Raw genomic sequence first — 15,606 nt, 5'->3', positions numbered from 1 at the left:
GCCTATAGTTGCTCAGTAGCTTGGAGGTATCCTCAAAGGATACTGGTAAACCAAGTTAGTTAGAATGTCCTTAAAGCAAATTGGTTGTAAAAGCTAAAAAACCACAGATGTATTTAAATACAAAGAATGCAGATAAAAGTGACTCTATCTGCAAGTATCATCTGATAATCAGGTTGTGGGTACATATAAAATAGAAATATAAATTAAACTACTTTAAAATGTATCTGATTGCCAGAAATCTGAAAAATATGACTGGAGAATTATAATGTATGGTGCTAAAGGATGGTAGTCAAACTTTATGAAGAATCCACACAGTCAAAATATGATACATTTTTTAAATCAGTACGGCAACTCCACGATTCAAAATTCACATAACATCCAGTACTTAAATATGTGCAGTATCTCTCTCTATTTGTTTTTGGCGAAAGGATGGTAGACATAATAGGTATCTGAGACCTGGTGGAAAAAGGATAACCAGTGAGATCCTGTGGGGTATAAACGATATCGCTATGACCAGGCAGGTAAAATTAAGGATGGGGTAGAACCTTGCAGGATAAAAGTTTTGCAGGAAACAAACTGCACCCTGGGATCCTTAGGGATAGAAATTCCAAGGATAAAAGGGAAGAGCATAGTAGTGGGGGATATATTACAGCTCTCCTGGCCATGATGAGGAAACAGACTGCAAAATGCTAATAGGGATTATATTGGTTAGTGACATAGCGAATGATGGCCAAAAACCAAAATGGTTCATCTAGTCTGCCCAGCAATAATAATGGGAGACTTCAGTTTCTAGAGTATGATTGGGTGTCACATCAGTACATACAAGGGAAGCACAGTTCCTAGGTGCTATCAATGACTGCTTCATGCAGCAGTTGGTCATGAGACTGAACTATACTAGATCTAGTTCTCAATGTTATCCCAGGACAAGCAGGATGCTAGTCCTCACATATGGGTGACGTCCTCGATGGAGCCCAGCGCGGGAAATCTTTCTGTCAAAGTTTCTAGAAACCTTTGACCGGCCGTGTGAGGCCACTGAGCATGCCCAGCATGCTATGATATTCTCTGCCACATAAGAACATAAGAACATAAGAAAATGCCATACTGGGTCAGACCAAGGGTCCATCAAGCCCAGCATCCTGTTTCCAACAGTGGCCAATCCAGGCCATAAGAACCTGGCAAGTACCCAAAAACTAAGTCTATTCCATGTAACCATTGCTAATGGCAGTGGCTATTCTCTAAGTGAACTTAATAGCAGGTAATGGACTTCTCCTCCAAGAACTTATCCAATCCTTTTTTAAACACAGCTATACTTACTGCACGAACCACATTCTCTGGCAACAAATTCCAGAGTTTAATTGTGCGTTGAGTAAAAAAGAACTTTCTCCGATTAGTTTTAAATGTGCCCCATGCTAACTTCATGGAGTGTCCCCTAGTCTTTCTACTATCCGAAAGAGTAAATAACCGATTCACATCTACCCGTTCTAGACCTCTCATGATTTTAAACACTTCTATCATATCCCCCCTCAGTTGTCTCTTCTCCAAGCTGAAAAGTCCTAACCTCTTTAGTCTTTCCTCATAGGGGAGTTGTTCCATTCCCCTTATCATTTTGGTAGCCCTTCTCTGTACCTTCTCCATCGCAATTATATCTTTTTTGAGATGCGGCGACCAGAATTGTACACAGTATTCAAGGTGCGGTCTCACCATGGAGCGATACAGAGGCATTATGACATTTTCCGTTTTATTCATCATTCCTTTTCTAATAATTCCCAACATTCTGTTTGCTTTTTTGACTGCCGCAGCACACTGAACCGACGATTTCAATGTGTTATCCACTATGACACCTAGATCTCTTTCTTGGGTTGTAGCACCTAATATGGAACCCAACATCGTGTAATTATAGCATGGGTTATTTTTCCCTATATGCATCACCTTGCACTTATCCACATTAAATTTCATCTGCCATTTGGATGCCCAATTTTCCAGTCTCACAAGGTCTTCCTGCAATTTATCACAATCTGCTTGTGATTTAACTACTCTGAACAATTTTGTGTCATCTGCAAATTTGATTATCTCACTCGTCGTATTTCTTTCCAGATCATTTATAAATATACAAGCCGTAAAGCCCGTTAAAACGGGCTACATCCCTCTGTCTCTCACCTCCCCCTCATTCTCTCTCCCCTCACTCTTCACCCCCCCCCCCCCCCCACTCCCCCCCACCCTCCCTCTCCTCTCACTCAGTCCCCCCTCTCCCTCACTCCCTCCCACTCAGTCCCCCCTCTCCCTCCCTCCCACTCACTCAGTCCCCCTCTCCCTCCCTCCCACTCAGTCCCTCCCTTCACCCACCTCCATTTCCTCCCGGCGCCGTAAGCGCGACTTCCCGCAACCCTCACCCGGCTCCATTAACTCCTCCCGCTCCTGCCGGCAGATCTCGGGGGGGTCACTCCCGCGCGCGCGGCAGTGACCCCCCCGAGATCTGCCGGCAGATCTGGGGAGGAGAAGTAGCGGCACCGCGCGCGCGCGCGGTGCCGCTACTTCTCCTCCCGCTCCTGCCGGCAGATCTCGGTGGGGGGGGCGCGGGAGTGACACCCCCCCCCCCCCCCCGAGATCTGCCGGCAGATCTGGGGAGGAGAAGCAGCGGCAACCGCGCGCGCGCGCGCGGCGCCGCTGCTTCTCCTCCCGCTCCTGCGGCCCCACCGCCATTTTTTTTTTTCTGATCGACATCCTTGCCCGCACATGCGCAGTAGAGCTGCGCTCTACTGCGCATTTGCGGGCCGTCGGTCACAGGCCATTTATAAGGTAGATTGAACAGTAAGGGTCCCAATACAGATCCCTGAGGCACTCCACTGTCCACTCCCTTCCACTGAGAAAATTGCCCATTTAATCCTACTCTGTTTCCTGTCTTTTAGCCAGTTTGCAATCCACGAAAGGACATCGCCACCTATCCCATGACTTTTTACTTTTCCTAGAAGCCTCTCATGAGGAACTTTGTCAAACGCCTTCTGAAAATCCAAGTATACTATATCTACCGGTTCACCTTTATCCACATGTTTATTAACTCCTTCAAAAAAAGTGAAGCAGATTTGTGAGGCAAGACTTGCCCTGGGTAAAGCCATGCTGACTTTGTTCCATTAAACCATGTCTTTCTATATGTTCTGTGATTTTGATGTTTAGAACACTTTCCACTATTTTTCCTGGCACTGAAGTCAGGCTAACCGGTCTGTAGTTTCCCGGATCGCCCCTGGAGCCCTTTTTAAATATTGGGGTTACATTTGCTATCCTCCAGTCTTCAGGTACAATGGATGATTTTAATGATAAGTTACAAATTTTTACTAATAGGTCTGAAATTTCATTTTTTAGTTCCTTCAGAACTCTGGGGTGTATACCATCCGGTCCAGGTGATTTACTACTCTTCAGTTTGTCAATCAGGCCTAGCACATCTTCTAGGTTCACCGTGATTTGATTCAGTCCATCTGAATCATTACCCATGAAAACCTTCTCCATTACGGGTACCTCCCCAACATCCTCTTCAGTAAACACCGAAGCAAAGAAATCATTTAATCTTTCCGCGATGGCCTTATCTTCTCTAAGTGCCCCTTTAACCCCTCGATCATCTAACGGTCCAACTGACTCCCTCACAGGCTTTCTGCTTCGGATATATTTAAAAAAGGTTTTACTGTGAGTTTTTGCCTCTACAGCCAACTTCTTTTCAAATTCTCTCTTAGCCTGTCTTATCAATGTCTTACATTTAACTTGTCAATGTTTATGCTTTATCCTATTTTCTTCTGTTGGATCCTTCTTCCAATTTTTGAATGAAGATCTTTTGGCTAAAATAGCTTCTTTCACCTCCCCTTTTAACCATGCCGGTAATCGTTTTGCCTTCTTTCCACCTTTCTTAATGTGTGGAATACATCTGGACTGTGTTTCTAGAATGGTATTTTTTAACAATGACCACGCCTCTTGGACATTTTTTACTTTTGTAGCTGCTCCTTTCAGTTTTTTTCTAACAATTTTTCTCATTTTATCAAAGTTTCCCTTTTGAAAGTTTAGCACGAGAGCCTTGGATTTGCACACTGTTCCTTTTCCAGTCATTAAATCAAATTTGATCATATTATGATCACTATTGCCAAGCGGCCCCACCACCGTTACCTCTCTCACCAAGTCCTGTGCTCCACTGAGAATTAGATCTAAAATTGCTCCCTCTCTCGTCGGTTCCTGAACCAATTGCTCCATAAAGCTATCATTTATTCCATCCAAGAACGTTATCTCTCTAGCGTGACCCGATGATACATTGCCACAGGTGTCTCTCTTCAGGGTTCATCATCTTCGCTTTTCCGCGCTGCCGTTCGCATCGCGGGACTAGAGCCTTTGCGTTCTTCGCAATTCTTGTGACTGAAAAAAGTCAATATTTTTCAATTTTGCTGATATTCTCTCTCATAGGAGTTCTCAAGCTCGCCGGCTGGTGAGTACCATTCCCTTGATTCTCATATTTTTCTAGGAATCCCTTTCCTCACACTTGCATCCATCGACGGCCGTCTATTCCAAAATGGCGACGGGATTCAAAAAGTGCCCGTTTTGTAATAGGAATATGTCGATAACTGATCCGCATTTGGAGTGTGTACTCTGCCTCGGAGAAAAACACGATGTCAGTACATGCCCCAAATGTGCAGAAATGACAGTAAAAGGATGAAAAGCCAGACAAGAGAAGATGGAACATCTGTTTCAACTTCAGTTAATCCCTTCTCCCTCGAAATCATCGAGGTCGTCTCCGGCCGGAGCGACAAAAAGGGCTTTACTTAAAAAACTGTGTCCGGATGGATCCAGTGATCACCCGTCCTCACCATCGTCGGTACTATCGACTAAATCGGCAGAACACCAAAAATCTAAACATCGACATCGACGTCCGTCATCTTCTACATCGATGTCCCAGGACGAATTGATGCCAAAGCGGCCCCGACAACAGGAAACACCGGCACCTTCGATGCCTGGGCCTTCGTCTTCGCTGATTCCAACCACTTCGTTGATGGACACCTCCGTACCACCACCGCGTACAACATCGGTGACTTCACCAATTGTACAGCCGGAATTGTCTATATTAATAAGACAAGCGGTCCTGCAAGCTCTTCAAGAGCAAAATATTCCGGTTCCGTCGATGCCGACACTGTCTGTGTCGATGCCGATGCCTCCAACATCGATGCCAGTAGTACCGATGCCAGTGGTACCACCGATGACGGTGCCTTTTTTGCCGCTGAGGATTTCGACTGGTTTCATAACCACTACACCAAGGCTCGGGACACAATCCACATCACTCTTTGCTCATATTCCATCGAGTCCCTTGATGTCAATACCATCTGTGCCATTTCCACCGACCACAACATCGAGAGCATCCCCGCTACCATCGGGGCAACCGGCATTGGAACCTCCATAAGTTCAAGATGAGGCCTTTTATCGACGCCTTTTACAAAGGTACCAAAATGTGATCGATAATTTACCATCTACTAGGCCACATACTACTTCTGCAGGATTTTCCATCGATGACCCACAGCCAGGTCCTTCAGGACTCCATGTCCCACCTAAACCAATGCCAAAATCACCTTATAGAGAAGATTCTGAAGATTCCTGGGATGATGAACCCTCTCATTTTTCTTCAGAGGAATTCATGTCTAACCCTTCTTCTCCTGATCAAAGAAAGAAGTCACCCCCAGAGGATCTTTCCTTCTCCTCATTCATACAAAACATGTCTGACTCAATTCCATTCAAACTTACAGCAGAGGAAGACACAAGAGCACAAACCCTTGAGGTTTTACAGTTTGTGGATCCACCCAAACAAGTACTGGCGGTACCAGTACATGAGGTTTTACTAGATCTCCAAAAACGAATCTGGGAACACCCAGCTTCTACTCCTGCAGTGAACAAACGTGTGGACACTACTTACATAGTCCAACCAGCTCCAGGCTACCACAAACAGCAATTACCACACCAGTCTGTAGTAGTGGAGTCAGCACAGAAAAAATCTAAACGTGTGTGCCCACACTCATCCATCCCACCTGGTAGAGAACACAGATTCCTGGATACACTAGGTAAAAAAAGTCTATCAGAGTTCCATGTTAAGTACCAAAATTTCTGCTTATCAACTCTACATCACTCAATACCAGCGGAACCTCTGGAAGCAGATGGAAGAGTTTTTAACCTCCTTACCCACCCAGTTCCAGGAGCCTGCACAAGCTGTAATAACAAAGGGACTGGAGGCAGGCAAACATGAGGTGAGAGCAGTCGATGATAATTTTGAGACTGCTTCCAGGACAGCAGCAGCTGGAATCACTGCTCGCAGATGGGCCTGGCTCAAAGCATCCGACCTCAGAATTGAGGTACAAGACAAACTTGTGGACCTGCCCTGTCTTGGTGACAATCTGTTTGGGGACAAAATTCAAGAAGCTGTACAACAGCTTAAGGACCACACTGAGACTCTACGTCAGCTATCTCAAACCCCTCAAGAGCCTGCTACTCAGTCTTCTCGTCGTCCTCCACGAAGAGATATGAGACGTTCCTATTACAGGCCACGCAGATACTACCCCCACACTTCTAGGGATAGGTCCAGCAGACCTACACAATGCATCCAGGCCTGCTCGTCCACAACCTCCTGCACAGACAAGCCCTGCAACAGGCTTTTGAAACAAAGACCAGAGAACAGACCCAACCTTGCAATCCCAAGCCAAATCTACCGGTGGGAGGAAGAATATCTCATTTTCACACAAATTGGCAAAACATAACATCAGATCAATGGGTACTTTCCATAGTCTCTCGAGGCTACAAACTAAATTTCACCTCAATTCCTCCAGAATTTCCACCAACTTCCTGCCCATGACAAAATTCTCAACTGCATCAATTACAAGCAGAATTATCCACCCTTCTGAGATCCAGGGCCATACAACCAGTGCCCCGGACACAGCAGGGCAGAGGATTCTATTCCCGATACTTCCTCATTCCAAAGAAAACTGGAGGCCTACGTCCCATCCTAGACCTCAGAAATCTCAACAAATTTCTGAAAGAAAAATTCAGGATGATATCTTTAGGCACCATGCTTCCACTTCAAGCAAGAGATTGGCTTTGTTCTCTGGATCTTCTAGATTCTTATGCTCACATTCCAATATACCCTCCTCATCGCAAGTACCTGCGCTTCACGGTAGACCATCAACATTACCAATATAGAGTTCTACCCTTTGGACTTGCATCTGCTCCCAGAGTCTTCACCAAATGTCTAGCAGTCATAGCAGGACACTTGCACAAAGAAGGTGTCCATGTTTTCCCATATCTAGATGACTGGCTCATAAGGAGTCCATCTCAACAAGGAGCAATAACTTCTCTCACTCGAACAATTGCTCTACTTCACTCCATGTGATTTCTCATCAATTATCAAAAATCCCATCTCACTCCAACTCATCTGCTTCACTTCATAGGAGCAGAGTTGAACACAGATCTAGCAAAGGCTATTCTACCTATAGATCGTGCAGATGCCCTCATTCTACTAGCAAATTCCATTTCCTTACAAACACAGACCACAGCCCATCAGTTTCTGATACTGCTAGGTCATATGGCCTCCACAGTTCACGTCACACCAATGGCAAGGCTTGCCATGCGAGTTGCCCAATGGACTTTACGATCACAATGGATTCAAGCCATTCAACCACTACATTATCCAATTCAAGTGACCCACCAACTAAGATCATCTCTACTTTGGACGAACAAAGACAACCTGTGCACAGGCCTACCCTTTCAACAACCAGTCCCACAGATAACTTTAACTACAGATGCAACCACCTTGGGATGGGGAGCTCATATAGACAATCTCCACACTCAAGGGACTTGGACAAAACTCAAAGCAACATATCAAATCAATTTTGTAGAACTTCGAGCTATACGTTCAAGGACTGCCTTTCACACAAGACTGTTCTAATCCAAACAGACAACACAGTAGCCATGTGATACATCAACAAACAGGGAGGTACGGGCTCGTATCTCCTTTGTCAAGAAGCTGCACAAATTTGGGGCTGGGCCCTAAACCACTCAATGTTCCTATGAGCCACTTATCTCGCAGGCATTCACAATGTAGTAGCGGATCGACTCAGTCTTCAATTCCAACCACACGAATGGTCCCTGGATCCTGCAGTAGCGACTAGGATATTTCAGAGTTGGGGACAACCAACAATAGACCTCTTTGCGTCACATCTGAATCACAAAGTGGACAAATTCTGTTCTCTTCACAAACAGAACAATCAGCCATCCAAGGACGCTTTCGCTCACCCTTGGAGCTCAGGCCTACTATACGCGTATCCTCCGATACCACTCATAACCAAAACTCTAGTGAAGTTACAACAGGACAAAGGGTCCATGATACTCATAGCCCCTTACTGGCCTCGACAAGTATAGTTCCCCACACTGCTAGACCTCTGTCAGGGATCCAATTCGACTGGGAGTAGCTCCCACTCTCATAACTCGGGGTCGGTTGCGACATCCCAACCTTCAGTCCCTATCCCTGACAGCATGGATGTTGAAAGCTTGATCTTGCAACCACTCAATCTTTCATACAATATATCTCAAGTGCTTATAGCTTCACGTAAACATACGAACATAAGAAAATGCCATACTGGGTCAGACGAAGGGTCCATCAAGCCCAGCATCCTGTTTCCAACAGTGGCCAATCCAGGCCATAAGAACCTGGCAAGTACCCAAAAACTAAGTCTATTCCATGCAACCATTGCTAATGGCAGTGGCTATTCTCTAAGTGAACTTAATAGCAGGTAATGGACTTCTCCTCCAAGAACTTATCCAATCCTTTTTTTAAACACAGCTACACTAACTGCACTAACCACATCCTCTGGCAACAAATTCCAGATTTTAATTGTGCGTTGAGTAAAAAAGAACTTTCTCCGATTAGTTTTAAATGTGCCCCATGCTAACTTCATGGAGTGCCCCCTAGTTTTTCTACTATCTAAACCTTCCACAAGAAAGAACTATGCTTCTAAATGAAAGAGGTTCACTTTGTGGTGCTCCGAAAAGAACATAAATTCTTTCACCTGCCCCACAACTTCGCTACTAGACTACTTATACCGTCTTTCAGAATCTGGTCTCCAGACTTCATCTGTAAGAGTATTTATTTATTTAACACTTTTATATACTGATATTCATGTAAGAAATTACATATCACTTCGGTTTACAAATATAACAATAACTAGCATATACGAGTGCTTTTACATTTAACAAGGAATAAATAACTTGGAGCAATGGAACAGTACATTTAAGTGCAATCTCTGCATACCATAACAAGATAGCAGATGCACTTATCTCCACACAACCTCTCGTCAGCAGGTTTGAGAGGTTTAACTCATCTTAAGCCACCAATTCGACCACCTGTCACAGAATGGGATCAGAATTTGGTACTAACAAGACTCATGCGTTCTCCTTTCGAACCCATAGATTCTGGAAAACTATCTTCCTCATAGCCATTACATCAGCTAGAAGGGTTAGTGAATTACAAGCACTTGTCACGTACGCACCCTATATGATGTTCCTACATGACAAGGTGGTTCTCCGTACTCATCCAAAATTCCTTGCCAAGATAGTTACGGAATTCCACTTGAACCAATCCATTAATTTACCCATATTTTTTCCAAGGCCTCATTCCCATCCAGGAGAAACAGCCTTGCATACCTTGGATTGTAAGCGTGCACTAGCTTTTTATATAGACTGCACTGCAATACACAGACAATCCACACAGCTGTTTGTATCCTACGACCCAAACAAACCAGGTAAAGCAGTGGGTAAACATACTTTATCAAATTGGCTAGCAGATTGCATACAATTTTGTTATGAAAAAGCAGGCCTCCCTCTCCAGGGGAGAGTAAAGGCGCATTCAGTACGAGCAATGTCAACCTCAGTAGCACACTACCGTTCAGTGCCAATCCTTGACATATGTAAAGCAGCAACATGGAGTTCTCTTCACACTTTTGCAGCTCATTACTGCCCAGACAAGCAAGGGCGACAAGATTCGGCCTATGGACAATCTGTCTTACAGAATTTATTTCCAGCTTAATCCCAACTCCTTCCACAGCCAATCTTCTGTGATCTCCGGCTGATCCCTTTTCAACAACAATACTTCACGACAAAAGGACTCGGCCTCTAGCTTGCTATTCACCCATATGTGAGGACTAGCTTGTCCTGGGATAAAGCAAAATTGCTTACCTTGTAATAGGTGTTATCCCAGGACAGCAGGATGTAGTCCTCACAGAACCCACCCGCCACCCCGCAGAGTTGGGCTCATATCTTGTTATGATTTAATCTACTAAACTCTTTTGCTACATACTAGACTGAAGAGAGACACCTGTGGCAGAGAATATCATAGCATGCTGGGCATGCTCGGTGGCCTCACACGGCCGGTCAAAAGTTTCTAGAAACTTTGACAGATTTCCCGCGCTGGGCTCAGTCAGTGACGTCACCCATATGTGAGGACTACATCCTGCTGTTCTGGGATAACACCTATTACAAGGTAAGCAATTTTGCTGAATGCAGGACCTGGTGCAAGGGATAAAGGTAGATCTGCTTGGCAACAGTGATGCAATTTGATGTAATCATTGGAGGGCAAATACTAAGGAAAAACTACTGCAGTTGTATTTAACTATAAAAAGGGATATTGTGAGAAAATTTGTGAGAAAAAAGCTTAAAGGCACAAAGTACAAGGTTAAGCTTATAGGAGGCATGGATACTGTTAAAAAATTACCATCCTTGAGGCCCAGACCAGGCAAGTTAGATGTAAAAATGTAATTACGCAAGCTAAGAGAATTTGAAAAGAAGCTTGTCAGAGGAAAAAACAAGTAACTTTTCAAAGTACATTTGAAGCAAAAAGCTTTTGAGGGAGACAGTTGGGCCACTAGATTATCAAGGGGTAAAAGGGGGGGGGGGGGGGGTGGTCAGGGAGGACAAGGAAATATAGAAAAAATAATTATTTTGCTTTTGTCTTTTCTGAGGAGTATGTTATACCCACACCAGAAATATTTTTTGATGGTGATGACTGAGCTACTTGATGAATCACTGTGAAACTGGAGGATATAATAGCTCAGATTGACAGAATAACAAATCACCGCGACTGGATGGTATTCATCCCAGTTCTAAAGGAACTCAAAATGAAATTACAGGCCTGTTTCTGGTGATTTGCAATCTAGTATTTTCAACAGCCACGGTTCCAGAAGATTTGAGAGTGGCCAGTGTGCTGCCAGTTTTTAAGAAGTGCTCTGGAGTGATCCAGGAAAGTATAGACTGCTGAGCCTGACGCTTGTGCAGGCAAATTGGTTGAAGCTAATAAAAAAAACAAAATTACTGACCATATAAATAGACATGGTTTATTGGGGAAGAATGAACATGGGTTTTGCAAAGGGAAGTCTCACCCTACCAATTTACTGGATGTTTTTGAGGATGTAAATAAACCTTCAGACAAAGTTGAACTAGTTGATTATAGTGTACTTGTATTTTCAGAAGTCAATTGGCAAATTCCCGCCTGAGCGACTCGTAAGGAAATTGGAAGGTCATGGGATTGGAGGCAGTGTCTTGTTGTGTATTGGTAACTGGATAAAAGACAGGAAACAGAGGGAAGGACTAAATGGTAAGTTTTCTTATGGAGACAGGTCAGTGGAGTGCCCTGGGAGTCTGTATTGGGACTTGTGCTATTTAGCATATTCGTAAATGATCTGGAGAAAGGAGCGACGAGTGAGCTGACCGTATTTGCAGATGACAAAATATTTTTGAGTCATTAAAAGAGCAGCAGATTGTGAAGAACTGCAGAAGGACCTTGTGAGACTACGAGACTGAGCTAAATGTAGAGTCAATTTAATGTGGACAAGTGCAAAGTTATGAATGTAGGGAAAAATAATCCCAACTCCAAGTACACTATGCTGAATTTCATGTTAGGAATCGCCAGCTAGGAAAAAGACCTGAGTCCTTGTGGACAATACCTTGAAAGCTTTGGCTCAGTGTGTGGTGGTGAAAAAGGCAAACAGAATGTTAGGAGTTTTGTACTCTCTTCCTATACGAATATCATAATTCCCTTGTCGAGATCCATGGTGCGACCGCACCTTCAGTATTGGGTACAGTTCTGGTTGCTGCATTCCAATAAAGACATAGCGGACATAGAAAAGTTACAGAGAAGGGCGTCACAAATGTTAAAAAGAACGGGAAAGCTGCTTTATGGAGAACAACTAAACAAATTAGGACTCTTTAGCTTGGAAAAGAGATGATAGAGAAGGTATAGGATTGAAATTTATGAAATCATGAGTGAGAAGTAAACAAAGGATGCTTATTTACCTTTTCAGATACTAAAGCAATGGGATGCCCCATGAAACTAGCAACCTGCAAATTTAAAACAAATCATAGGAAATATTTTTTTCACTCTGTACACAATCAAGCTATGGAATCTGTTGCTAGAGGGTGTAGTGAAGGCAACTAACATGGTGAGGTTCAAAAACGTATTGGACAAAGCCCTGAAGGAAAATACCATAAACAGTTGTTATCAAAGTAGACGATAAAACCAGCACTTAATCATCATTGTGATACAAGAAATAGATCAACTAATGGGGGTCTTGTGACTTGGACTGGCCACTGTTGGAGATAGGATGCTGGGCTCGATGGACATTGGTCTAACCCAGCTTGGCACTTCTTATGTTCTTATGACATCTCTGCTGCATTTGCTATGGTTAACCATTGGATTTTGTTCTCTTGATTGTCAGAAAGTAGGACTACTGGATCTGTATTACTGTGGTTTTCTTCATACTTGGATTTTTTTTTTATAAATGTTGTTCTGCCTATTGTGTCACTTCAAAGCAGATGACATTCAGGTACTGTAGATATTTCCTTATCCCCAGAGGGTTTACAATCTAAACTTTGTACCTGAGGCAATGGAGGGTGAAATGACTTGCTTGAGGTCACAAGGAGTGTTGGTGGAATTTGACCCCTGGTTTTCCTGGTTCACAGCCTGAATTGAGAGACAGTACCAAGTTAGGCAAGGCCCTGTGTCCTCTTGGTTTCATATGGCAGCTGGGGTGCCCCAGAGATCAGCTCTATTGGCAACATTATTTAATATCTACATTGCTCCAGTGTGTAGAATACTTGTTTTTCACAGGACAAGCAGGATGGTAGTCCTCACATATGGGTGACATCATCAAGATGGAGCCCAATCACGGAAAACTTCTGTCAAAGTTTCCAGAACTTTGACTGGCCCCTACTGGGCATGCCCAGCATGGCACCAACCCTGCAGCCAGCAGAGGTCCCCCTTCAGTCTTCTTTTTTCCGCGCAGCAGTAGCCTCGCGGTTTAGGAGCTCTGAAGAGATTCCTGACAATTTTCCTCACGGAGTTAATTAAACTTAAATTGCTTCACAGGGGTCCCTCCTCTAACTTTTCTCAGGCCGCGGTACTCCGGTAAGTTTTTTGACCGTTTTTCGTCGATTACCGTCGAGTTTGGCCCTCGTGGCCTACTGGCCGTCGACCGTACCGCGGCTCGATTTTTTTCTATGGCCATGGCGTCGGGGTTTTGTCGGTGCCTGGACTGTACTCGTATCATGTCTATCACAGACCCTCATGGAGTCTGTGTAATGTGTTTAGGCCGTGAGCATGATATCCTGACTTGCACCAAATGTGCCCTCATGACACCAAAAGGTCGCAAAGCCAGAATGGAGAAGATGGGACTCCTCTTCCGTGCTCACACCCCGATGCCGTCCATTGCATCGACGTCATCGGATCCGGCACCGTCGAAGTCGCACCAGCATCGACCACCGTCCGGTGACCGTCTGCCATCGACGTCTTCACTGCCATCGACTCCCGTTACTCCCCCTCAAGATCGAGGGGATCGTAGGGAGAAACACTGCCATCGGCATTGTAAGTCTCGGACCGTCGAGGGAGCGAAATCATCGACCTCGCCACCGTCCGAGCCACCATCGAAGAAGCCCCGTCCAGGAATGGCACCGACCATTCCTGCGACCGGGACATCGAGGCCACCCTCACCAGATCGGGGTTTGGGAGTCGTGATTCCGCCTGTAAAGGTGGTCCCTCCGACTGTGCCTCCGCCTCCCTCTTCCGTCACGGAGCCAGGGCTGCTTGCTCCAGGTCTCCGGGAAGAACTGGACCGGCTGGTCCAGGAGGCTATCGACAAGGCGATGCAATGGCTCCAGGTTCCTCCGGCACTGGGAGGGGAACCGGTCACAGATCCGATTGCAGCAGTGCTGGCACCGCTGCTATCCCGGATGGAGGTTCTCATGACCGCCCTTCCACCGGTGATTCCTAGGTCTCCGATGACTCCGGTGCGCTCCCTGTTGACAGCTTCATCGGGAGGAGAAACACCGTTCCGCATTCCTCCTTCGGGAGTTTTGCCTCAGCCATCGATGCCAATTCGTCCCTCGCCACCGATTCATTCATCGAGGGCGATATGTACATCGGTGCCATCGATGTCTTCGATACCGGCACTGATGCCCTCCAGGCCGTCCACGATGCCCCCGGCGATTCCTTCGATTTTCTCGGAGCCTCAGCTGGGGCCTTCGGGTATCCAACCCCCTTCTCATAGTACAGATCAGTCTGCTGATCCTTATGACACCTGGGGTGATGATACTTCTTCAGACACAGATGACTTACCTTCACCTCCCTCTCCTACTGAAAGTAGAAAGCGTTCTCCTCCAGAGGACCTTTCTTTCATTAATTTTGTGAAGGAAATGTCTGAGTTGGTCCCTTTTCAGCTTCAGATCGAGCAGGATGATAGGCACCAGATGATGGAGCTCCTCCAATTCCTGGATGCCCCTAAAGTGATCACTTCTATTCCCATTCATCAAGTTCTTCTTGACCTCCTCAAAAAGAACTGGGAAAACCCTGGATCCTTTGCCCCAGTCCATAGAAAAGCTGACACTACCTATTTAGTACAGTCAGCCCTCGGCTTTCAAAAAGCTCAGCTCGACCACCACTCAGTTGTGGTAGAATCGGCTCAAAAGAAAGCAAAAAGGACGAAGCCTCACTCATCTACCCCTCCTGTTAAGGAACACAAGTTCCTAGACAATATTGGTAGACGAGTGTTCCAAGGGGCCATGCTCTTCTCCAGAATTGCTGCTTGCCAGCTGTATATGACCCAATACAATAGGGTCATTTTCAAGCAGATATAGGACTTCTCTGAAACCCTGCCTGACCAATTCCAAGAACCGCTTCAAATCCTTGTCAACAAGGTGTTTGAGGCAGGAAAGCATGATATAAGAACAGCTTACGATATCTTCGACACCTCTACTAGAGTGTCTGCAGCTGCCATTTCGGCAAGACGATGGGCCTGGCTCAAATCTGACTTTCGCCCAGAAGTACAAGACAGGCTATCTGACCTACCATGTGTAGGAGACAATCTGTTCGGTGAACAGATCCAGCAAATAGTGGCAGAATTAAAGGTCCATCATGAGACCCTTAAACAGCTCTCATCGATACCTTCAAACTTCCCCTCAAGACAGCCCTTTAGGAAGGACTCTTAAGAAGTAATTCTTCCGTCCAAGGAAGTACTATCCTCCACCAGCAAGGTCCCGAACTACGAGGCCTATTCAAAA

At 45.2% G+C, this 15,606-nt stretch overlaps 1 protein-coding gene across 9 annotated transcripts in view; it reads left to right on the top strand.

Moving 5' to 3' along the window:
* Window positions 1-15,606, top strand: part of ZBTB46 (zinc finger and BTB domain containing 46) — a 319,443-nt gene that overhangs the window by 61,763 nt on the left and 242,074 nt on the right. For 6 of the 9 annotated variants that reach the window (XM_029614419.1, XM_029614418.1, XM_029614417.1 and 3 more), the window contains exon 2: window positions 11,524-11,650. The exons of the other annotated variants lie outside the window; for them this stretch is intronic. In XM_029614419.1, the coding sequence (XP_029470279.1) occupies window positions 11,648-11,650 (3 nt within the window). In that variant the 5' untranslated portion in view covers window positions 11,524-11,647. The remainder of the gene's footprint in view (window positions 1-11,523; window positions 11,651-15,606) is intronic. 9 annotated transcript variants of the gene reach the window in all.

The sequence above is a fragment of the Rhinatrema bivittatum genome, chromosome 8 (genome assembly GCF_901001135.1).
Source record: "Rhinatrema bivittatum chromosome 8, aRhiBiv1.1, whole genome shotgun sequence".
Lineage (NCBI taxonomy): Eukaryota > Metazoa > Chordata > Amphibia > Gymnophiona > Rhinatrematidae > Rhinatrema > Rhinatrema bivittatum.
Note: the sequence above shows the minus strand (reverse complement) of the source record. Positions and strands in the feature narration are given on the sequence as shown.